Genomic DNA, 25,057 nt, shown 5'->3' with positions numbered 1-25,057 from the left:
AGGTGTGGAGCGAGGGGTGTAGTAGAGGTGTGGAGAGAGGGGTGGAGAGAGGGGTGTGGTAGATGTGTGGAGAGAGGGGTGTGGTAGAGGTGTGGAGAGAGGGGTGTAGTAGAGGTGTGGAGAGCGAGGTGTAGTAGAGGTGTGGAGAGCGGGGTGTAGTAGAGGTGTGGAGAGAGGGGAGTAGTAGAGGTGTGGAGAGAGGGGTGTGGTAGATGTGTGGAGAGAGGGGTGTGGTAGAGGTGTGGAGAGCGGGGTGTAGTAGAGGTGTGGCGAGAGGGGTGTAGTAGAGGTGTGGAGAGAGGGGTGTAGTAGAGGTGTGGAGAGAGGGGTGTAGTAGAGGTGTGGAGAGAGGGGTGTAGTAGAGGTGTGGAGAGAGGGGTGTAGTAGAGGTGTGGAGAGAGGGTGTAGTAGAGGTGTGGAGAGAGGGGTGTAGTAGAGGTGTGGAGAGAGGGGTGTAGTAGAGGTGTGGAGAGAGGGGTGTAGTAGAGGTGTGGAGAGAGGGGTGTAGTAGAGGTGTGGAGAGAGGGGTGTAGTAGAGGTGTGGCGAGAGGGGTGTAGTAGAGGTGTGGCGAGAGGGGTGTAGTAGAGGTGTGGCGAGAGGGGTGTAGTAGAGGTGTGGAGAGAGGGGTGTAGTAGAGGTGTGGAGAGAGGGGTGGAGAGAGGGGTGGGGTAGAGGTGTGGAGAGAGGGGTGTGGTAGATGTGTGGAGAGAGGGGTGTAGTAGAGGTGTGGAGAGAGGGGTGTAGTAGAGGGTGTGGAGAGCGAGGTGTAGTAGAGGTGTGGAGAGCGGGGTGTAGTAGAGGTGTGGAGAGAGGGGAGTGGTAGAGGTGTGGAGAGAGGGGTGTGGTAGATGTGTGGAGAGAGGGGTGTGGTAGAGGTGTGGAGAGCGGGGTGTAGTAGAGGTGTGGCGAGAGGGGGTGTAGTAGAGGTGTGGAGAGAGGGGTGTAGTAGAGGTGTGGAGAGAGGGGTGTAGTAGAGGTGTGGAGAGAGGGGTGTAGTAGAGGTGTGGAGAGAGGGGTGTAGTAGAGGTGTGGAGAGAGGGGTGTAGTAGAGGTGTGGAGAGAGGGGTGTAGTAGAGGTGTGGAGAGAGGGGTGTAGTAGAGGTGTGGAGAGAGGGGTGTAGTAGAGGTGTGGAGAGAGGGGTGTAGTAGAGGTGTGGAGAGAGGGGTGTAGTAGAGGTGTGGAGAGAGGGGTGTAGTAGAGGTGTGGCGAGAGGGGTGTAGTAGAGGTGTGGCGAGAGGGGTGTAGTAGAGGTGTGGAGAGAGGGGTGTAGTAGAGGTGTGGAGCGAGGGGTGTAGTAGAGGTGTGGAGCGAGGGGTGTAGTAGAGGTGTGGAGCGAGGGGTGTAGTAGAGGTGTGGAGAGAGGGGTGGGAGAGAGGGGTGGGGTAGAGGTGTGGAGAGAGGGGTGTGGTAGATGTGTGGAGAGAGGGGTGTAGTAGAGGTGTGGAGAGAGGGGTGTAGTAGAGGTGTGGAGAGCGAGGTGTAGTAGAGGTGTGGAGAGCGGGGTGTAGTAGAGGTGTGGAGAGAGGGGAGTAGTAGAGGTGTGGAGAGAGGGGTGTGGTAGATGTGTGGAGAGAGGGGTGTGGTAGAGGTGTGGAGAGAGGGGTGTAGTAGAGGTGTGGAGAGAGGGGTGTAGTAGAGGTGTGGAGAGAGGGGTGTAGTAGAGGTGTGGAGAGCGGGGTGTAGTAGAGGTGTGGAGAGCGGGGTGTAGTAAAGGTGTGGAGCGAGGGGTGTAGTAGAGGTGTGGAGCGAGGGGTGTAGTAGAGGTGTGGAGCGAGGGGTGTAGTAGAGGTGTGGAGCGAGGGGAGTAGTAGAGGTGTGGAGAGAGGGGTGTAGTAGAGGTGTGGAGAGGGGGTGTAGTAGAGGTGTGGAGAGAGGGGTGTAGTAGAGGTGTGGAGAGAGGGGTGTAGTAGAGGTGTGGCGAGAGGGGTGTAGTAGAGGTGTGGCGAGAGGGGTGTAGTAGAGGTGTGGAGAGAGGGGTGTAGTAGAGGTGTGGAGAGCGGGGTGTAGTAGAGGTGTGGAGAGAGAGGTGTAGTAGAGGTGTGGCGAGCGAGGTGTAGTAGAGGTGTGGCGAGAGGGGTGTAGTAAAGGTGTGGAGAGAGGGGTGTAGTAGAGGTGTGGAGCGAGGGGTGTAGTAGAGGTGTGGAGCGAGGGGTGTAGTAGAGGTGTGGAGCGAGGGGTGTAGTAGAGGTGTGGAGCGAGGGGTGTAGTAGAGGTGTGGAGCGAGGGGTGTAGTAGAGGTGTGGAGCGAGGGGTGTAGTAGAGGTGTGGAGAGCGAGGTGTAGTAGAGGTGTGGAGAGCGGGGTGTAGTAGAGGTGTGGAGAGCGGGGTGTAGTAGAGGTGTGGAGAGCGGGGTGTAGTAGAGGTGTGGAGAGAGGGGTGTAGTAGAGGGGTGGAGAGAGGGGTGTAGTAGAGGTGTGGAGAGAGGGGTGTAGCAGAGGTGTGGAGAGCGAGGTGTAGTAGAGGTGTGGAGAGAGGGGTGTAGCAGAGGTGTGGAGAGAGGGGTGTAGCAGAGGTGTGGAGAGCGAGGTGTAGCAGAGGTGTGGAGAGAGGGGTGTAGCAGAGGTGTGGAGAGAGGGGTGTAGCAGAGGTGTGGAGAGAGGGGTGTAGCAGAGGTGTGGAGAGAGGGGTGTAGTAGAGGTGTGGAGAGAGGGGTGTAGCAGAGGTGTGGAGAGAGAGGTGTGGAGAGAGGGGTGTAGTAGAGGTGTGGAGAGAGGGGTGTAGTAGAGGTGTGGAGAGAGGGGTGTAGTAGAGGTGTGGAGAGAGGGGTGTAGTAGAGGTGTGGAGAGAGGGGTGTAGTAGAGGTGTGGAGAGAGGGGTGTAGTAGAGGAGTGGAGAGAGGGGTGTAGTAGAGGTGTGGAGAGCTACACACGCCACCACGTCACTAACTGTCCAGCTACACACGCCACCACATCACTAAATGTCCAGCGACACACGCCACTACGTCACTGTCCAGCTACACACGCCACCACATCACTAACTGTCCAGCTACACACGTCACTGTTCAGCTACACACGCCACTATGTCACTAACTGTCCAGCTACACACGCCACTATGTCACTAACTGTCCAGCTACACACGCCACTATGTCACTAACTGTCCAGCGACACACGCCACTACGTCACTAACTGTCCAGCTACACACGCCTCTATGCCACTGTCCAGCTACACACGCCTCTATGCCACTGTCCAGCTACACACGACACTGTCCAGCTACACACGCCACTACGTCACTAACTGTCCAGCTACACACGCCACTATGTCACTAACCGTCCAGTTAAACACGCCACTACGACACTGTCCAGCTACACACGCCACTACGTCACTAACTGCCCAGCTACACATGACACTACGTCACTAACTGTCCAGCTACACACGACACTACGTCATCAACTGTCCAGCTACACACGACACTACGTCACTAACTGTCCAGCTACACACGCAACTACGCCACCAACTGTCCAGCTACACACGACACTACGTCACTAACTGTCCAGCTACACATGACACTAACTGTCCAGCTACACACGCCACTACGTCACTAACTGTCCAGCTACACACGACACTACGTCACTAACTGTCCAGCTACACATGCCACTATGTCACTAACTGTCCAGCTACACACGCCACTAACTGTCCAGCTACACACGCCACTAACTGTCCTGCTACACACGCAACTACGCCACCAACTGTCCAGCTACACACACAACTACGCCACCAGTGGAGAGAGGGGTGTAGTAGAGGTGTGGAGAGAGGGGTGTAGTAGAGGAGTGGAGAGAGGGTGTAGTAGAGGTGTGGAGAGGGGTGTAGTAGAGGTGTGGAGAGCGGGGTGTAGTAGAGGTGTGGCGAGAGGGGTGTAGTAGAGGTGTGGAGAGAGGGGTGTAGTAGAGGTGTGGAGAGAGGGGTGTAGTAGAGGTGTGGAGAGAGGGGTGTAGTAGAGGTGTGGGAGAGGGGTGTAGTAGAGGTGTGGAGAGAGGGGTGTAGTAGAGGTGTGGAGAGAGGGGTGTAGTAGAGGAGTGGAGAGAGGGGTGTAGTAGAGGTGTGGAGAGCTACACACGCCACCACGTCACTAACTGTCCAGCTACACACGCCACCACATCACTAAATGTCCAGCGACACACGCCACTACGTCACTGTCCAGCTACACACGCCACCACATCACTAACTGTCCAGCTACACACGCCACTGTCCAGCTACACACGCCACTACGTCACTGTTCAGCTACACACGCCACTATGTCACTAACTGTCCAGCTACACACGCCACTATGTCACTAACTGTCCAGCGACACACGCCACTACGTCACTAACTGCCCAGCTACACATGACACTACGTCACTAACTGTCCAGCTACACACGACACTACGTCATCAACTGTCCAGCTACACACGACACTACGTCACTAACTGTCCAGCTACACACGCAACTACGCCACCAACTGTCCAGCTACACACGACACTACGTCACTAACTGTCCAGCTACACATGACACTAACTGTCCAGCTACACACGCCACTACGTCACTAACTGTCCAGCTACACACGACACTACGTCACTAACTGTCCAGCTACACACGCCACTATGTCACTAACTGTCCAGCTACACACGCCACTAACTGTCCAGCTACACACGCCACTAACTGTCCTGCTACACACGCAACTACGCCACCAACTGTCCAGCTACACACACAACTACGCCACCAGTGGAGAGAGGGGTGTATTAGAGGTGTGGAGAGAGGGGTGTAGTAGAGGAGTGGAGAGAGGGGTGTAGTAGAGGTGTGGAGAGAGGGGTGTAGTAGAGGTGTGGAGAGCGGGGTGTAGTAGAGGTGTGGCGAGAGGGGTGTAGTAGAGGTGTGGAGAGAGGGGTGTAGTAGAGGTGTGGAGAGAGGGGTGTAGTAGAGGTGTGGAGAGAGGGGTGTAGTAGAGGTGTGGAGAGAGGGGTGTAGTAGAGGTGTGGAGAGAGGGGTGTAGTAGAGGTGTGGAGAGAGGGGTGTAGTAGAGGTGTGGAGAGAGGGGTGTAGTAGAGGTGTGGAGAGAGGGGTGTAGTAGAGGAGTGGAGAGAGGGGTGTAGTAGAGGTGTGGAGAGCTACACACGCCACCACGTCACTAACTGTCCAGCTACACACGCCACCACATCACTAAATGTCCAGCGACACACGCCACTACGTCACTGTCCAGCTACACACGCCACCACATCACTAACTGTCCAGCTACACACGCCACTGTCCAGCTACACACGCCACTACGTCACTGTTCAGCTACACACGCCACTATGTCACTAACTGTCCAGCTACACACGCCACTATGTCACTAACTGTCCAGCGACACACGCCACTACGTCACTAACTGTCCAGCTACACACGACACTACGTCACTAACTGTCCAGCTACACATGCCACTATGTCACTAACTGTCCAGCTACACACGCCACTAACTGTCCTGCTACACACGCAACTACGCCACCAACTGTCCAGCTACACACACAACTACGCCACCAGTGGAGAGAGGGGTGTAGTAGAGGTGTGGAGAGAGGGGTGTCGTAGAGGAGTGGAGAGCGAGGTGTAGTAGAGGTGTGGAGAGAGGGGTGTAGTAGAGGTGTGGAGAGAGGGGTGTAGTAGAGGTGTGGAGAGAGGGGTGTAGTTTACCGGACGTTGCTGGTGTCATTGAACTCCTCTGCCCACTTCTTCCGGTTCAGGGCGTTGGTGGAGCCGTCCAAGCGGTAGTAGTCAATGTTCCGGAACCACTTCCCCTCACCTGCACAGATAAACACATAGTGTAGTTAGACGACAGTCTTCAAAAAGTCATCATACAGTTTGGCTTTATTTTACTCGGCAAGTCAGTTAAGAACAAATTCTTATGTAAAACGTCAACCTACACCAGCCAAACCCTAAGCCGGACGATGCTGAGCCAATGGGACTCACGGCCGGTTGATACAGCCTGGATTGGAACAAGGGTCTGTAGTGACGCCTCTAGTACCACTGCACCACTCGGGAGACCTTACTCTCCTGTCAGCTTCAGTTTAGGTAGCCAATAGACACACCCAGTTCCAAACCAATCCCCAGACAGGTCTAGGTCCAAACCAATCCCCAGACAGGCCTAGGTCCAAACCAATCCCTAGACAGGCCTAGGTCCAAACCAATCCCTAGACAGGCCTAGGTCCAAACCAATCCCTAGACAGGCCTAGGTCCAAACCAATCCCTAGACAGGCCTAGGTCCAAACCAATCCCTAGACAGGCCCAGTTCCAAACCAATCCCTAGACAGGCCTAGGTCCAAACCAATCCCTAGACAGGCCTAGGTCCAAACCAATCCCTAGACAGGCCTAGGTCCAAACCAATCCCTAGACAGGCCTAGGTCCAAACCAATCCTTAGACAGGCCTAGGTCCAAACCAATCCCTAGACAGGCCCAGTTCCAAACCAATCCCTAGACAGGCCCAGTTCCAAACCAATCCTGAGACAGGCCTAGGTCCAAACCAATCCCTAGACAGGCCTAGGTCCAAACCAATCCCTAGACAGGCCCAGTTCCAAACCAATCCCTAGACAGGCCCAGTTCCAAACCAATCCCTAGACAGGCCCAGTTCCAAACCAATCCCTAGACAGGCCCAGTTCCAAACCAATCCCTAGACAGGCCCAGTTCCAAACCAATCCCGAGACAGGCCCAGTTCCAAACCAATCCCTAGACAGGCCCAGGTCCAAACCAATCCTGAGACAGGCCCAGTTCCAAACCAATCACTAGACAGGCCCAGTTCCAAACCAATCCTGAGACAGGCCCAGTTCCAAACCAATACCGAGACAGGCCCAGTTCCAAACCAATCCCTAGACAGGCCCAGTTCCAAACCAATCCCTAGACAGGCCCAGTTCCAAACCAATCCTGAGACAGGCCCAGTTCCAAAACAAAATCACAAAAAAATGGCCAGGAGAGAATGATTGTGGCTTCAGTGAGAGGGCAAAGTTCAAAGGACAACCACGGCACTGCAGGCATTACTGGTAGTAAACAGGATCCCCATTGTAGCGGAAGGGAGACTGGTGATCTCCCCGGAAATAACACACTTCTATTACACCAGATGTCCTGATGATGTCATGAGCACCATTTAGTGGCTAATGGGATGCCACCTTTCCAACAAGTCAGGGGTCAAACATCTTCCCTGCTGGAGCTGCCCTGGTCAACTGTCAGGGCTGTTACTGTGAAGTGGAAACGTCTAGGAGCCGAGTCTCGGACCGCCGAGTGCTGAAGCGTGGAAAAATGCTCTTGTGGATGAATGGAACCAAGTCCCTGCAGAAATGTTCCATCATCTAGTGGAAAGCCTTCCCAGACGAGTGGAGGCTGTTATAGCAGCAATGTTCCTACATCTAGTGGAAAACCTTCCCAGAAGAGTGGAGGCTGTTATAGCAGCAAATGTTCCAACATCTAGTGGAAAGCCTTCCCAGAAGAGTGGAGGCTGTTATAGCAGCAAATGTTCCAACATCTAGTGGAAAGCCTTCCCAGAAGAGTGGAGGCTGTTATAGCAGCAATGTTCCAACATCTAGTGGAAAGCCTTCCCAAAAGAGTGGAGGCTGTTATAGCAGCAATGTTCCAACATCTAGTGGAAAGCCTTCCCAGAAGAGTGGAGGCTGTTATAGCAGAAATGTTCCTACATCTAGTGGAAAGCCTTCCCAGAAGAGTGGAGGCTGTTATAGCAGAAATGTTCCAACATCTAGTGGAAAGCCTTCCCAGAAGAGTGGAGGCTGTTATAGCAGCAATGTTCCTACATCTAGTGGAAAGCCTTCCCAGAAGAGTGGAGGCTGTTATGGCAGCAATGTTCCTACATCTAGTGGAAAGCCTTCCCAGAAGAGTGGAGGCTGTTATAGCAGCAATGTTCCTACATCTAGTGGAAAGCCTTCCCAGAAGAGTGGAGGCTGTTATAGCAGCAATGTTCCAACATCTAGTGGAAAGCCTTCCCAAAGAGTGGAGGCTGTTATAGCAGCAATGTTCCAACATCTAGTGGAAAGCCTTCCCAGAAGAGTGGAGGCTGTTATAGCAGCAATGTTCCTACATCTAGTGGAAAGCCTTCCCAGAAGAGTGGAGGCTGTTATAGCAGAAATGTTCCAACATCTAGTGGAAAGCCTTCCCAGAAGAGTGGAGGCTGTTATAGCAGCAATGTTCCTACATCTAGTGGAAAGCCTTCCCAGAAGAGTGGAGGCTGTTATGGCAGCAATGTTCCTACATCTAGTGGAAAGCCTTCCCAGAAGAGTGGAGGCTGTTATAGCAGCAATGTTCCAACATCCAGTGGAAAGCCTTCCCAGAAGAGTGGAGGCTGTTATAGCAGCAATGTTCCGACATCTAGTGGAAAGCCTTCCCAGAAGAGTGGAGGCTGGTATAGCAGCAATGTTCCAACATCTAGTGGAAAGCCTTCCCAGAAGAGTGGAGGCTGTTATAGCAGCAATGTTCCTACATCTAGTGGAAAGCCTTCCCAGAAGAGTGGAGGCTGTTATAGCAGCAATGTTCCAACATCTAGTGGAAAGCCTTCCCAGAAGAGTGGAGGCTGTTATAGCAGAAATGTTCCAACATCTAGTGGAAAGCCTTCCCAAAAGAGTGGAGGCTGTTATAGCAGCAATGTTCCTACATCTAGTGGAAAGCCTTCCCAGAAGAGTGGAGGCTGTTATAGCAGCAATGTTCCTACATCTAGTGGAAAGCCTTCCCAGAAGAGTGGAGGCTGTTATAGCAGCAATGTTCCTACATCTAGTGGAAAGCCTTCCCAGAAGAGTGGAGGCTGTTATAGCAGCAATGTTCCTACATCTAGTGGAAAGCCTTCCCAGAAGAGTGGAGGCTGTTTAGCAGCAATGTTCCTACATCTAGTGGAAAGCCTTCCCAGAAGAGTGGAGGCTGTTATAGCAGCAATGTTCCTACATCTAGTGGAAAGCCTTCCCAGAAGAGTGGAGGCTGTTATAGCAGCAATGTTCCTACATCTAGTGGAAAGCCTTCCCAGAAGAGTGGAGGCTGTTATAGCAGCAATGTTCCAACATCTAGTGGAAAGCCTTCCTAGAAGAGTGGAGGCTGTTATAGCAGCAATGTTCCTACATCTAGTGGAAAGCCTTCCCAGAAGAGTGGAGGCTGTTATAGCAGCAATGTTCCAACACCTAGTGGAAAGCCTTCCCAGAAGAGTGGAGGCTGTTACAGCAGCAATGTTCCTACATCTAGTGGAAAGCCTTCCCAGAGGAGTGGAGGCTCTTATAGCATCAATGGTGTAGGAGATGTTAGACGAGCAGTCAACATACTTTTGGTCACGTAGTGTACTCAATGAGAGAAGGCGGCACTGAGAAAATCAGTAACATCACTTCCTGGAGTAGATCAAACTGAGCATGACACCATATGGAGATGTAAGTGCTGAGAGAAAAGAGGGGAGAACGGAGAGGGGAGAACGGAGAGGGGAGAACAGAGAGGGGAGAACAGAGAGGGGAGAACGGAGAGGGGAGAACAGAGAGGGGAGAACGGAGAGGGGAGAACAGAGAGGGGAGAACGGAGAGGGGAGAACGGAGAGGGGAGAACGGAGAGGGGAGAACGGAGAGGGGAGAACTGAGAGGGGAGAACAGAGAGGGGAGAACAGAGAGGGGAGAACAGAGAGGGGAGAACAGAGAGGGGAGAACAGAGAGGGGAGTACAGAGAGGGAGAACAGAGAGGGGAGAACAGAGGGGGAGAACAGAGGGGGAGAACAGAGGGGGAGAACAGAGGGGGGAGAACAGAGAGGGGAGAACGGAGAGGGGAGAACGGAGAGGGGAGAACAGAGAGGGGAGAACAGAGAGGGAGAACAGAGAGGAGAACAGAGAGGGAGAACAGAGGGGGAGAACAGAGGGGGAGAACAGAGGGGGAGAACAGAGGGGGAGAACAGAGGGGGAGAACAGAGAGGGGAGAACGGAGAGGGGAGAACGGAGAGGGGAGAACAGAGGGGGAGAACAGAGGGGGAGAACAGAGGGGGAGAACGGAGAGGGGAGAACGGAGAGGGGAGAACGGAGAGGGGAGAACAGAGAGGGGAGAACAGAGAGGGGAGAACAGAGAGGGGAGAACAGAGAGAGGGAGAACAGAGAGGGGAGAACAGAGAGGGGAGAACGGAGAGGGGAGAACGGAGAGGGGAGAACGGAGAGGGAGAACAGAGAGGGAGAACAGAGGGGGAGAACAGAGGGGGAGAACAGAGGGGGAGAACAGAGGGGGAGAACAGAGGGGGAGAACGGAGAGGGGAGAACGGAGAGGGGAGAACAGAGAGGGGAGAACAGAGAGGGGAGAACAGAGAGGGGAGAACAGAGAGGGGAGAACAGAGAGGGGAGAACAGAGAGGGGAGAACAGAGAGGGGAGAACAGAGAGGGGAGAACGGAGAGGGGAGAACGGAGAGGGGAGAACAGAGAGGGGAGAACAGAGAGGGGAGAACAGAGAGGGGAGAACAGAGAGGGGAGAACAGAGGGGGAGAACAGAGGGGGAGAACAGAGAGGGGAGAACAGAGAGGGGAGAACAGAGAGGGGAGAACAGAGAGGGAGAACAGAGAGGGAGAACAGAGAGGGGAGAACAGAGAGGGGAGAACAGAGAGGGGAGAACAGAGAGGGGGGAGAACAGAGAGGGGAGAACAGAGAGGGGAGAACAGAGAGGGGGGAGAACAGAGAGGGGAGAACAGAGAGGGGAGAACAGAGAGGGGAGAACAGAGAGAGGAGAACAGAGGGGGGAGAACAGAGGGGGGAGAACAGAGAGGGGAGAACAGAGAGGGGAGAACAGAGAGGGGAGAACAGAGAGGGGAGAACAGAGAGGGGAGAACAGAGAGGGGAGAACAGAGAGGGGAGAACAGAGAGGGGAGAACAGAGAGGGGACAGACAAGTTTAAAGTACCGAGAGAGAGAAGACTCAGTGAGCATAGCCTTGCAATTAAGGAAGGCCGATGTAGGCAGACCTGGCTCTCAAGAGAAGACAGGCTATGTGCTCACTGCCCACAAAACGAGGTGGAAACTGAGATGCACTTCCTAACCTGCCCAATGTATGACCATAGTAGAGAGACACATTTCCCACAGATTACACAGATCCACAAAGAATTAGAAAACCAATTAAATGTTGATCAACTCACGGCAGCAAGATGTGTGACCTGTTGCCACGAGAAAAGGGCAACCAGTGAAGAACACGCACCATTGTAAATTCCCTTTTGTCATGATTTGCACATTGTTACAACACCGTATAAAGACATAATATGACATTTTAAATGTCTCTGTTCTTTTGGAACTTTTGTGAGTGTAATGTTTACGGTTAATTTTTCTTGTTTATTTCACTTTTGTTTATTATCTACTTCACTTGCTTCGGCAATGTTAACATGTGTTTCCCATGCCAATAAAGCCCTTCAATTGAACTTGATTTGAGAGATGTGAACTAAAGCACTGAGAGAACAGCGATAGTGGAGGCCAGGCCAAACGAGGCCTCTCAGGCACAAGTGATCAGCCTTTTAATATAGCCTGCTAAACACACACGCATGCCGTCTGCTTCACAACTAACATTCAGTATGGTTTCAATTACTTCACTGATCTTTTCATTACAAATTGCTACCCCTTAAGCAAACATTTTTCTGTGTTTTATCATTTTTTTTTTATTTTTTTTTTTTAAAGAGTCAAGGTCTAATCATTTTCAAAACGTAAGCAAAACCAGATGCCAAGGCTTAATTAAGAACATGACCTAACGCCAGAGGCTGTGTTTGCTGAGAGGGGCAGAGAGAAATACTGTGTGCATGCACCAGTACATGCATGTCTTCAGAGTGTGTTGTTTTCTACCATTACTACCCCGCCACGCTCTCCTCCATTACTACCCCGCCACGCTCTCCTCCATTACTACCCCGCCACGCTCTCCTCCATTACTACCCCGCCACGGTCTCCTCCGGTACCAACCCGCCACGCTCTCCTCTGGTACCAACCCGCCACGGTCTCCTCCATTACTACCCCGCCACGCTCTCCTCCTGTACCAACCCGCCACGCTCTCCTCCATTACTACCCCGCCACGCTCTCCTCCGGTACCAACCCGCCACGCTCTCCTCCGGTACCAACCCGCCACGCTCTCCACTGGTACCAACCCGCCACGCTCTCCACTGGTACCAACCCGCCACGCTCTCCTCCGGTACCAACCCGCCACGCTCTCCCTCCTCCACATTAGTGCACTACATCAGACCAGGACCCATAGGGGTAGTGCACTACATCAGACCAGGACCCATAGGGGTAGTGCACTACATTAGACCAGGACCCATAGGGTAGTGCACTACTATAGACCAGGACCCATAGGGTAGTGCACTACTATAGACCAGGACCCATAGGGGTAGTACACTACTATAGACCAGGACCCATAGGGTAGGGCACTACATTAGACCAGGGCCCATAGACCAGGGCCCATAGGGGTAGTGCACTACATTAGACCAGGGCCCATAGGTTAGTGCACTACATTAGACCAGGGCCCATAGGGGTAGTGCACTACATTAGACCAGGGCCCATAGGGGTAGTGCACTACATTAGACCAGGGCCCATAGGGGTAGTGCACTACATTAGACCAGGGCCCATAGGGGTAGTGCACTACATTAGACCAGGGCCCATAGGGGTAGTGCACTACATTAGACCAGGGCCCATAGGTTAGTGCACTACATTAGACCAGGGCCCATAGGGGTAGTGCACTACATTAGACCAGGGCCCATAGGGTAGTGCACTACATTAGACCAGGGCCCATAGGGGTAGTGCACTACATTAGACCAGGGCCCATAGGGTAGTGCACTATATTAGACCAGGACCCATGGGGGTAGTGCACTACATTAGACCAGGGCCCATAGACCAGGGCCCATAGGGGTAGTACACTACTTTAGACCAGGGCCCATAGGGTAGTGCACTACATTAGACCAGGGCCCATAGGGTAGTGCACTACATTAGACCAGGGCCCATAGGGTAGTGCACTAAATTAGACCAGGACCCATGGGGGTAGTGCACTACATTAGACCAGGGCCCATAGGGGTAGTGCACTACATTAGACCAGGACCCATAGGGTAGTGCACTACTTTAGACCAGGGCCCATAGACCAGGGTCCATAGGGGTAGTACACTACTTTAGACCAGGGCCCATAGGGTAGTGCACTACATTAGACCAGGGCCCATAGGGTAGTGCACTACATTAGACCAGGGCCCATAGACCAGGGCCCATAGGGGTAGTACACTACTTTAGACCAGGGCCCATGGGGGTAGTACACTACTTTAGACCAGGGACCATGGGGGTAGTACACTACTTTAGACCAGGGCCCATGGGGGTAGTACACTACTTTAGACCAGGGCCCATGGGGGTAGTACACTACATTAGACCAGGGCCCATAGGGTAGTGCACTACTTTAGACCAGGGCCCATGGGGGTAGTACACTACATTAGACCAGGGCCCATAGGGTAGTGCACTACTTTAGACCAGGGCCCATGGGGGTAGTACACTACTTTAGACCAGGGCCCATGGGGGTAGTACACTACATTAGACCAGGGCCCATAGGGTAGTGCCCTATATAGGGAATAGGAGACAAACCTATGGAGGACAGACCCGTCCTTCTATTCATCAGTAGTTAGTTTAGTGATATAAGCCTGGTATTGAGGTACAAAACATTTAAGTCCAATTTGTGGTGAGAGGAATTTAAATCCAAAACATTGGGATCTGCTACTGTTCATCAGTCACTTTATTCTCATGTTTTGGGATCCTGAGTGGTGTAGCGGTCTAACATGAGACACCGTCCCCCGAGACACCGTCCCCCACGAGACACCGTCCCCCCCCGAGACACCGTCCCCCACGAGACACCGTCCCCCCGAGACACCGTCCCCCCGAGACACCGTCCCCCACGAGACACCGTCCCCACGAGACACCGTCCCCCACGAGACACCGTCCCCACGAGACACCGTCCCCCCGAGACACCGCCCGTCCCCCCCGAGACACCGCCCGTCCCCCCCGAGACACCGCCCGTCCCCCACGAGACACCGTCCCCCACGAGACACCGTCCCCCACGAGACAACGTCCCCCACGAGACAACGTCCCCCACGAGACAACGTCCCCCACGAGACACCGTCTCCCACGAGACACCGTCTCCCACGAGACACCGTCCCCCACGAGACACCGTCCCCCCGAGACACCGTCCCCCACGAGACACCGTCCCCCCGAGACACCGTCCCCCCGAGACACCGTCCCCCCGAGACACCGTCCCCCACGAGACACCGTCCCCCCGAGACACCGTCCCCCCCGAGACACCGTCCCCCCCGAGACACCGTCCCCCACGAGACACCGTCCCCCCGAGACCCCCGAGACACCCCCCACGAGACACCGTCCCCCCCACGAGACACCGTCCCCCGAGACACCGTCCCCCACGAGACACCGCCCCCCCCCGAGACACCGTCCCCCCCGAGACACCGTCCCCCACGAGACACCGCTCCCCCCTAGACACCGTCCCCCACGAGACACCGTCCCCCACGAGACACCGTCCCCACGAGACACCGTCCCCACGAGACACCGTCCCCCACGAGACACCGTCCCCACGAGACACCGTCCCCCACGAGACACCGTCCCCCCACGAGACACCGTCCCCCCCGAGACACCGTCCCCCCCGAGACACCGTCCCCCCCGAGACACCCCCCCGTCCCCCGAGACACCGTCCCCCACGAGACACCGTCCCCCACGAGACACCGTCCCCCACGAGACACCGTCCCCCCACGAGACACCGTCCCCCGAGACACCGTCGTCCCCCACGAGACACCGTCCCCACTAGACACCGTCCCCCACGAGACACCGTCCCCCACGAGACACCGTCCCCCACGAGACACCGTCCCCCCCGAGACACCGTCCCCCCCGAGACATCTCTCTCGTCATCTCTCCTCCATCAGGCTGCTTCTTCTCTGAACTTTATATGGCGGTTGGCAACCAACTTGAAGGTGCTTTACCACCACCAACTGGACTGGAGTGTGGACCTCAGTTCAGCTTTCAATCACCCACGTGGGTATATGCTCCTAAAAACCAACGAGGAGATGGGAGAGACGGGAATTGCAGCGCGTCAATCATAACCAAGTCTTATTTTAGCGACTGGCTACGCAGACAGTCATTGATGTGGGAGAGCAGTGTGGGTGAGGATGGAATTTTACAACACACGTGACACGAGCGGTGTGGTCAGCGGTGTGGTCAGCGGTGTGGTGTGGTCAGCGGTGTGGTGTGGTCAGCGGTGTGGTGTGGTGAGCGGTGTGGTGTGGTGAGCGGTGTGGTGTGGTGAGCGGTGTCGTGTGGTGAGCGGTGTGGTGTGGTGAGCGGTGTGGTGTGGTGAGCGGTGTGGTGTGGTCAGCGGTGTGGAGCGGTGTGGTGTGGTCAGCGGTGTGGTGTGGTCAGCGGTGTGGTCAGCGGTGCGGTGTGGTCAGCGGTGCGGTCAGCGTGTCATGGTCCAGTGAGCCGGTGGTGCACATATCGGACAAGGTCGGGAAACACTAGGCTCGGGGTTGTTTGTGGACAGTGTGTCCAGGGACTACCTCTGTAATGAGAGGGTTGTCCCTCTCTTCTAGGGGGGAGGGGTTAGGGTGTAGGGCAGTACAGTACCTTTGTAGGGAGAGGGTTTCTCCTCCTCTTTGGCTCGGCCAGACAGCTCCAGAAAGTCTTCAATCAGGTCCAGAGAGATCAGAGACTGACTGAACACCAGACTGATGAGGGGACAGAAGACACTGTCAACATCACATCATCACTGGACTGTCTGTCAAGTTAACAAGACATTTGAAAACATGAAAAATGTGCCATTTAAGCACTTAGCATTGATCAATTCTGCACTTCTTGTCTCAAAGTGTTTTCAGAGCTTGTCTCCTTACACTTTGTCCCCAACCTCCTCCTTTGTGGTGATGAACTGATATGATGTATTTAGGTGAGCGGACACCTGGAGCGGATGACTTGAGAGTTGTCCTTTGTGTCATTCAGTATTTCTTTGTGACTAAAAACCCCATTCCTGATTGGCAGATTAGAAGCAAAACAAATCTTACTTGTCACATTCAATGTATAGTCCAGGTGGCAATTTTATTAATTGTTCAGCAGTCTTATGTCTTGGGGGGTAGAAGCTGTTTAGAAGCCTCTTGGACCTAGACTTGGCGCTCCAGTACCATTTTCCGTGAAGTAGCAGAGAGAAGTCTATGACTGGCTGGAGTCTTTGACAATTTTTATGGCCTTCCTCTGACACCGCCTGGTATTGACTTCCTGGATGTAAGAAGTTTGGCCCCAGTGATGTACTGGGCCGTACGCACTACCCTCCGTAGTGCCTTGCAGTTGGAGGCCGACCGCGGTGATGCAACCGGTCAGGACGCTCTCGATGGTAGAGCTGCAGCTGTAGAGCTTTTTGAAGATGCGGGGACCCATGCCAAATCTCCAGTCTCCTGAGGGGGAATAGGTTTTGTCGTGCCCTCTTCATAACTGTCTGGACCATGATAGTTCGTTGGTGATGTGGACACCAAGAAACTTGAAACTCTCAATCTGCTCCACTACAGCCCCGTCGATGTGAATGGGGGCCCGTTTGTCCCTCCATTTCCTATAGTCCACGATCAGCTCCTTTGTCTTGATCATATTGAGGGAGAGGTTGTTGTCCTGGCACCACACTGCCAGGTCTCTGACCCTCGATGTTGTCAACAAACTTAATGATGGTGTTGGAGTCATGCCTAGCCACCCAGTCGTGAGTGAACAGGGAGTAGAGGAGGGGTCTAAGCACGCACCCCTGAGGGGCCCCTGTGTTGAGGATCAACGTGGCAGATGTGTTGTTCCTACCCTTACCACCTGGGGGCGGCCCATAAGGACGTCCAGGATCCAGTTGCAGAAGGAGGTGTTGAGTCCCAGGGTCCTTAGCTTATTGATGAGCTTTGAGGTCACTATAGTGTTGAACACTGAGCTGTATTCAATGAATAACATTCTGACATAGGTGTTCCCTTTTGTCCAGGTGGGAAAGGGCAGTGTGGAGTGCAATAGAGATTGCATCATCTGTGGACCTGTTGGGGTGGTATGCAAATTGGAGTGGGTCTAGGGTTTCTGGGATAATGGTGTTGATGTGAGCCATGACCAGTCTTTCAAATAACTTTATGGCTACAGACGTGAGAGCTACGGTTCGGAAGTCATTTAGGCAGGTTACCTTGGTGTTGTTCTTGGGCACTGGGACTATGGTGGTTTGCTTGAAACATGTTGGTATAACAGACTCAGACAGGGAGAGGTTGAAAATGTCAGTGAAGACACATGGCAGTGGGTCAGCGCATGCTCGGAGTACACGTTCTGCTAATCCGTGCTATCCCGCGACCTGTGAAAGTTGATATGTTTAAAAGCTACGGAGAGTGTGATCACGCAGTCGTCCGGAACAGCTGGTGCTCTCATATATGCTTCGGTGTTGCTTGCCTCGAAGCGAGCATAAAAGTAACGTCCTGGTAATCCGTCTGGCACCAATGTTGACCTGTTTAAAGGTCTTGCTCACATCGGCTACAGAGAGCGTGATCACACAGTCGTCCGGAACAGCTGGTGCTCTCATGCATGCTTTTGTATTGCTTTCCTCAAAGCGAACAAAGAAGGGCATTTAGCCCATCTGGTAGGCTTGCGTCACTGTGCAGCTCACGGCAGGTTTCCCTTGTAGTCAGTAATAGTTTCCTGCCACGTCGCTGAGCGTCAGAGCCGGTGTCGTAGGATTCGATCTTAGTCCTGTATTGACGCTTTGCCCATTCGATGGTTCGTCTTGGGGCATAGGGGGATTTCTTACAAACGTCCGGATTAGTGTCTTGCACCTTGAAAGTTGCAGCTCTAGCCTTTAGCTCGGTGAGGACGTTGCCTGTAAACCATAGCTTCTGGTTGGGATATGTACGTACGGTCACCGCGGGGATGACGTCGTCGATAAACGTATTTATGAAGCTGGTGATCAAAGGATGTTCGACACATCGTTTTGAATTTAAATAAAATTGTAAGATTCTACACTGAAGGCTGTAAAGCCGAAACATCTGTGTTCGTCCCTGATGCAGTGAAAATAATACAAAGAAATGTAATAATGAAGCTTTATGCAAAATTCCATCTTTGTCTGAATTGGTTTCCGGTTCTTCCTAGCCTTTAGCTCGGTGAGGACGCTGCCTGTAAACCATAGCTTCTGGTTGGGATATGTACCTCAAATGTATATTATAGTTACTTACATTTTGTCCTCCACCTCCTCGGCCATGCAGAGGATCTCAAACAGCAGCACCATTTTCCCAGAATGCTCCAGGATCTCAGAGTCAGCCTCCGTAACAAACTCCTTGTGCCAGTCAGGACTCCTGGTGCCAGGGCTGGAGGCCGGACGCACTGGGGAGGGCAGAGGGTAAGAATTAATATTTTTTTTATTAGGATACCCATTCTTGACAGCTAGTCTTACTGGGGTCCGACATAACGAAAGAATTGGACAAAATACTTAATTTACATACATTTTAAATCATTAACATGTAGAACACAACAAGCAGGTCACATGGGGGAGAGGAGTTGTGTTGCTTCACTTGGGCTAAGATGGAAGGGAGTTCAGCTCTGTATAATACTGTATGTTTCTGGAATTTTTTTCTGGAAAAGACCCCTGGTGGCAATGCTGGTGGGATAAGTGTCAGTTGATTACGCAAACAATTTGGAATTTCCAAGTATGTTTATTTTAACAAGTAGTGACACAGTCAGTCTTTCCTCAACTCAAGACACTGACATGCGTAGTATTTATATTAACTTTCTAGTTCCAATGAAGAGCGTGCAGCTCTGTTCTGGGCCAGCTGTAGTTTAATTACTGGCCACCCATTCCGAAACAGACCTAAACTCTTTGTTAAGGGTTTCAGTGACTTCATTAGCTGTGGTTGCTGATGTGTATATGGTTGAATCATCAGCAAACATGGACACATGCTTTGTTTAATGCCAGTGGCAGGTCATTGGTAAAAATAGAAAAGAGTAGAGGGCCTAGAGAGCTGCCCTGTGGTACACCACACTTAACGTTTGACAATAGAGAATAGAGAAGCTTCCATTAAAGAAAACCCACAGTTCTATTAGATAGATTGCCATATTGTGGATTCAGAGCTGAGGTTGAAAAGCCATAACACATATGTTTCCTCAACAACAGGTTATGGTCAATAATATCAAAGGCTTCACTGAAATCTAACAGTACCACTCCCACAATCATCTTATTATAAATTCCTTTTAACCAATAATCAGTGTCTCACTGATCATCCCTAAAGCCAAGACCTCATTTGGCCGCCTTTCGTTCCAGTACTCTGCTGCCTGTGACTGGAACGAATTGCAAAAATCCCTGAAGTTGGAGACTTTTATCTCCCTCACCAACTTTAAACATCTGCTATCTGAGCAGCTAACCGATCGCTGCAGCTGTACATAGTCTATTGGTAAATAGCCCACCCATTTTCACCTACCTCATCTCCATACTGTTTTTATTTATTTACTTTTCTGCTCTTTTGCACACCAATATCTCTACCTGTACATGACCATCTGATCATTTATCACTCCAGTGTTAATCTGCAATATTGTAATTATTCGCCTACCTCCTCATGCCTTTTGCACACAATGTATATAGACTCCCATTTTTGTTCTACTGTGTTATTGACTTGTTAATTGTTTACTCCATGTGTAACTCTGTGTTGTCTGTTCACACTGCTATGCTTTATCTTGGCCAGGTCGCAGTTGCAAATGAGAACTTGTTCTCAACTAGCCTACCTGGTTAAATAAAGGTGAAATAAATAAAAAATAAAATAAATAAATCATTTGTGCCAGTGCAGGACATGTCGAGTCTCTATAAGAACGCTGAAAGTCTTAAATTGTTTAGAGAAATTATACTTGGTCCAAAAAAATGTCCAACAGTTTGCTACGAGCTGGCAGCAAGCCAGGTCGGGTAGCAGAATGACCTTGGCTTCCCTCCAGGACAAAGACTGCTCTAGGCTCAGACTAAAGGTATGGCAGATAGATGGAAAGCTACTGAGGATGGTAGCTGACTCTATAGCCACTCCTAAATTGTCAATGCCAGAAGGTTTTTCATGATTGATCGATATCAATAATTCCCACCTCCACCACACTAATTTAAAGCAGGCCTTGGTTCAGGAGGAACATCAGCCCCTTGTTAAGGCAGGCCTTGGTTCAGGAGGAACATCAGCCCCTTGTTAAGGCAGGCCTTGGTTCAGGAGGAACATCAGCCCCTTGTTAAGGCAGGCCTTGGTTCAGGAGGAACATCAGAACATCAGCCCCTTGTTAAGGCAGGCCTTGGTTCAGGAGGAACATCAGCCCCTTGTTAAGGCAGGCCTTGGTTCAGGAGGAACATCAGCCCCTTGTTAAGGCAGGCCTTGGTTCAGGAGGAACATCAGCCCCTTGTTAAGGCAGGCCTTGGTTCAGGAGGAACATGCCCCTTGTTCCTTGGAGGAGGAACATCAGCCCCTTGTTAAGGCAGGCCTTGGTTCAGGAGGAACATCAGCCCCTTGTTAAGGCAGGCCTTGGTTCAGGAGGAACATCAGCCCCTTGTTAAGGCAGGCCTTGGTTCAGGAGGAACATCAGCCCCTTGTTAAGGCAGGCCTTGGTTCAGGAGGAACATCAGCCCCTTGTTAAGGCAGGCCTTGGTTCAGGAGGAACATCAGCCCCTTGTTAAGGCAGGCCTTGGTTCAGGAGGAACATCAGCCCCAGGCAGGCCTTGGTTCAGGAGGAACATCAGCCCCTTGTTAAGGCAGGCCTTGGTTCAGGAGGAACATCAGCCCCCCCTTGTTAAGGCAGGCCTTGGTTCAGGAGGAACATCAGCCCCTTGTTAAGGCAGGCCTTGGTTCAGGAGGAACAGGCCCCAGGCAGGCCTTGGTTCAGGAGGAACATCAGCCCCTTGTTAAGGCAGGCCTTGGTTCAGGAGGAACATCAGCCCCTTGTTAAGGCAGGCCTTGGTTCAGGAGGAACATCAGCCCCTTGTTAAGGCAGGCCTTGGTTCAGGAGGAACATCAGCCCCAGCCCCTTGTTAAGGCAGGCCTTGGTTCAGGAGGAACATCAGCCCCTTGTTAAGGCAGGCCTTGGTTCAGGAGGAACATCAGCCCCTTGTTAAGGGCCCCAGGCCTTGGTTCAGGAGGAACATCAGCCCCTTGTTAAGGCAGGCCTTGGTTCAGGAGGAACATCAGCCCCTTGTTAAGGCAGGCCTTGGTTCAGGAGGAACATCAGCCCCTTGTTAAGGCAGGCCTTGGTTCAGGAGGAACATCAGCCCCTTGTTAAGGCAGGCCTTGGTTCAGGAGGAACATCAGCCCCTTGTTAAGGCAGGCCTTGGTTCAGGAGGAACATCAGCCCCTTGTTAAGGCAGGCCTTGGTTCAGGAGGAACATCAGCCCCTTGTTAAGGCAGGCCTTGGTTCAGGAGGAACATCAGCCCCTTGTTAAGGCAGGCCTTGGTTCAGGAGGAACATCAGCCCCTTGTTAAGGCCTTGGCAGGAGGAACCACCTTGGTTCAGGCCTTGGAGGAACATCAGCCCCTTGTTAAGGCAGGCCTTGGTTCAGGAGGAACATCAGCCCCTTGTTAAGGCAGGCCTTGGTTCAGGAGGAACATCAGCCCCTTGTTAAGGCAGGCCTTGGTTCAGGAGGAACAAGCCCCTTGTTAAGGCAGGCCTTGGTTCAGGAGGAACATCAGCCCCTTGTTCAGGCAGGCCTTGGTTCAGGAGGAACATCAGCCCCTTGTTAAGGCAGGCCTTGGTTCAGGAGGAACATCAGCCCCTTGTTAAGGCAGGCCTTGGTTCAGGAGGAACATCAGCCCCTTGTTAAGGCAGGCCTTGGTTCAGGAGGAACATCAGCCCCTTGTTAAGGCGGGCCTTGGCAGGAGAACATCAGCCGGATTCAGGAGGAACATCAGCCCCTTGTTAAGGCAGGCCTTGGTTCAGGAGGAACATCAGCCCCTTGTTAAGGCAGGCCTTGGTTCAGGAGGAACATCAGCCCCTTGTTAAGGCAGGCCTTGGTTAGGAGGAACATCAGCCCCTTGTTAGGCAGGCCTTGGAGGAGGAACATCAGCCCCTTGTTAAGGCAGGCCTTGGTTCAGGAGGAACATCAGCCCCTTGTTAAGGCAGGCCTTGGTTCAGGAGGAACATCAGCCCCTTGTTAAGGCCTTGGTTCAGGAAGAACATCCAGCCCCTTGGTGAGGCCTTGGTTCAGGAGGAACATCAGCCCCTTGTTAAGGCAGGCCTTGGTTCAGGAGGAGGAACATCAGCCCCTTGTTAAGGCAGGCCTTGGTTCAGGAGGAACATCAGCCCCTTGTTAAGGCAGGCCTTGGTTCAGGAGGAACATCAGCCCCTTGTTAAGGCAGGCCTTGGCTCAGGAGGAACATCAGCCCCTTGTTAAGGCAGGCCTTGGTTCAGGAGGAACATCAGCCCCTTGTTAAGGCAGGCCTTGGTTCAGGAGGAACATCAGCCCCTTGTTAAGGCAGGCCTTGGTTCAGGAGGAACATCAGCCCCTTGTTAAGGCAGGCCTTGGTTCAGGAGGAACATCAGCCCCTTGTTAAGGCAGGCCTTGGTTCAGGAGGAACATCAGCCCCTTGTTAAGGCAGGCCTTGGTTCAGGAGGAACATCAGCCCCTTGTTAAGGCAGGCCTTGGTTCAGGAGGAACATCAGCCCCTTGTTAAGGCAGGCCTTGGTTCAGGAGGAACATCAGCCCCTTGTTAAGGCAGGCCTTGGCTCAGGAGGAACATCAGCCCTTGTTAAGGCAGGCCTTGGTTCAGGAGGAACATCAGCCCCTTGTTAAGGCAGGCCTTGGTTCAGGAGGAACATCAGCCCTTGTTAAGGCAGGCCTTGGTTCAGGAGGAACATCAGCCCCTTGTTAAGGCAGGCCTTGGTTCAGGAGGAACATCAGCCCCTTGTTAAGGCAGGCCTTGGTTCAGGAGGAACATCAGCCCCTTGTTAAGGCAGGCCTTGGTTCAGGAGGAACATCAGCCCCTTGTTAAGGCAGGCCTTGGTTCAGGAGGAACATCAGCCCCTTGTTAAGGCAGGCCTTGGTTCAGGAGGAACATCAGCCCTTGTTAAGGCAGGCCTTGGTTCAGGAGGAACATCAGCCCCTTGTTAAGGCAGGCCTTGGTTCAGGAGGAACATCAGCCCCCCCTTGGTTCAGGAGGAACATGTTAAGGCAGGCCTTGGTTCAGGAGGAACATCAGCCCCTTGTTAAGGCAGGCCTTGGTTCAGGAGGAACATCAGCCCCTTGTTAAGGCAGGCCTTGGTTCAGGAGGAACATCAGCCCCTTGTTAAGGCAGGCCTTGGTTCAGGAGGAACATCAGCCCCTTGTTAAGGCAGGCCTTGGTTCAGGAGGAACATCAGCCCCTTGTTAAGGCAGGCCTTGGTTCAGGAGGAACATCAGCCCCTTGTTAAGGCAGGCCTTGGTTAGGGAGGAACATCAGCCCCTTGTTAAGGCAGGCCTTGGTTCGGGAGGAACATCAGCCCCTTGTTAAGGCAGGCCTTGGCTCAGGAGGAACATCAGCCCCTTGTTAAGGCAGGCCTTGGTTCAGGAGGAACATCAGCCCCTTGTTAAGGCAGGCCTTGGTTCAGGAGGAACATCAGCCCCTTGTTAAACATCAGGAGGAACAGCCCCTTGTTAAGGCAGGCCTTGGTTCAGGAGGAACATCAGCCCCTTGTTAAGGCAGGCCTTGGTTCAGGAGGAACATCAGCCCCTTGTTAAGGCAGGCCTTGGTTCAGGAGGAACATCAGCCCCTTGTTAAGGCAGGCCTTGGTTCAGGAGGAACATCAGCCCCTTGTTAAGGCAGGCCTTGGTTCAGGAGGAACATCAGCCCCTTGTTAAGGCAGGCCTTGGTTCAGGAGGAACATCAGCCCCTTGTTAAGGCAGGCCTTGGTTCAGGAGGAACATCAGCCCTTGTTAAGGCAGGCCTTGGTTCAGGAGGAACATCAGCCCCTTGTTAAGGCAGGCCTTGGTTCAGGAGGAACATCAGCCCCTTGTTAAGGCAGGCCTTGGTTCAGGAGGAACATCAGCCCCTTGTTAAGGCAGGCCTTGGTTCAGGAGGAACATCAGCCCCTTGTTAAGGCAGGCCTTGGTTCAGGAGGAACATCAGCCCCTTGTTAAGGCAGGCCTTGGTTCAGGAGGAACATCAGCCCCTTGTTAAGGCAGGCCTTGGTTCAGGAGGAACATCAGCCCCTTGTTAAGGCAGGCCTTGGTTCAGGAGGAACATCAGCCCCTTGTTAAGGCAGGCCTTGGTTCAGGAGGAACATCAGCCCCTTGTTAAGGCAGGCCTTGGTTCAGGAGGAACATCAGCCCCTTGTTAAGGCAGGCCTTGGTTCAGGAGGAACATCAGCCCCTTGTTAAGGCAGGCCTTGGTTCAGGAGGAACATCAGCCCTTGTTAAGGCAGGCCTTGGTTCAGGAGGAACATCAGCCCCTTGTTAAGGCAGGCCTTGGTTCAGGAGGAACATCAGCCCCTTGTTAAGGCAGGCCTTGGTTCAGGAGGAGGGAACATCAGCCCCTTGTTAAGGCAGGCCTTGGTTCAGGAGGAACATCAGCCCCTTGTTAAGGCAGGCCTTGGTTCAGGAGGAACATCAGCCCCTTGTTAAGGCAGGCCTTGGTTCAGGAGGAACATCAGCCCTTGTTAAGGCAGGCCTTGGTTCAGGAGGAACATCAGCCCTTGTTAAGGCAGGCCTTGGTTCAGGAGGAACATCAGCCCCTTGTTAAGGCAGGCCTTGGTTCAGGAGGAACATCAGCCCCTTGTTAAGGCAGGCCTTGGTTCAGGAGGAACATCAGCCCCTTGTTAAGGCAGGCCTTGGTTCAGGAGGAACATCAGCCCCTTGTTAAGGCAGGCCTTGGTTCAGGAGGAACATCAGCCCCTTGTTAAGGCAGGCCTTGGTTCAGGAGGAACATCGGCCCCTTGTTAAGGCAGGCCTTGGTTCAGGGGGAACATCGGCCCCTTGTTAAGGCAGGCCTTGGTTCAGGGGGAACATCGGCCCCTTGTTAAGGCGGGCCTTGGTTCAGGAGGAACATCGGCCCCTTGTTAAGGCGGGCCTTGGTTCAGGAGGAACATCAGCCCCTTGTTAAGGCAGGCCTTGGTTCAGGAGGAACATCAGCCCCTTGTTAAGGCAGGCCT

General features: G+C 53.0%; 1 protein-coding gene across 1 annotated transcript in view; it reads right to left on the bottom strand.

The window, feature by feature from the left end:
* The window catches only part of LOC135545385 (transcriptional regulator ATRX-like), a 101,905-nt gene that overhangs the window by 19,606 nt on the left and 57,242 nt on the right, over nucleotides 1–25,057 (bottom strand). Inside the window, 3 exon segments of the mRNA XM_064972992.1 lie at nucleotides 5,641–5,749; nucleotides 15,566–15,666; nucleotides 18,160–18,307. Of these exon segments, the coding sequence (XP_064829064.1) occupies nucleotides 5,641–5,749; nucleotides 15,566–15,666; nucleotides 18,160–18,307 (358 nt within the window).

The sequence above is a fragment of the Oncorhynchus masou genome, chromosome 9 (assembly GCF_036934945.1).
Source record: "Oncorhynchus masou masou isolate Uvic2021 chromosome 9, UVic_Omas_1.1, whole genome shotgun sequence".
Lineage (NCBI taxonomy): Eukaryota > Metazoa > Chordata > Actinopteri > Salmoniformes > Salmonidae > Oncorhynchus > Oncorhynchus masou.
This window is presented reverse-complemented; position numbering and strand designations above follow the sequence as displayed.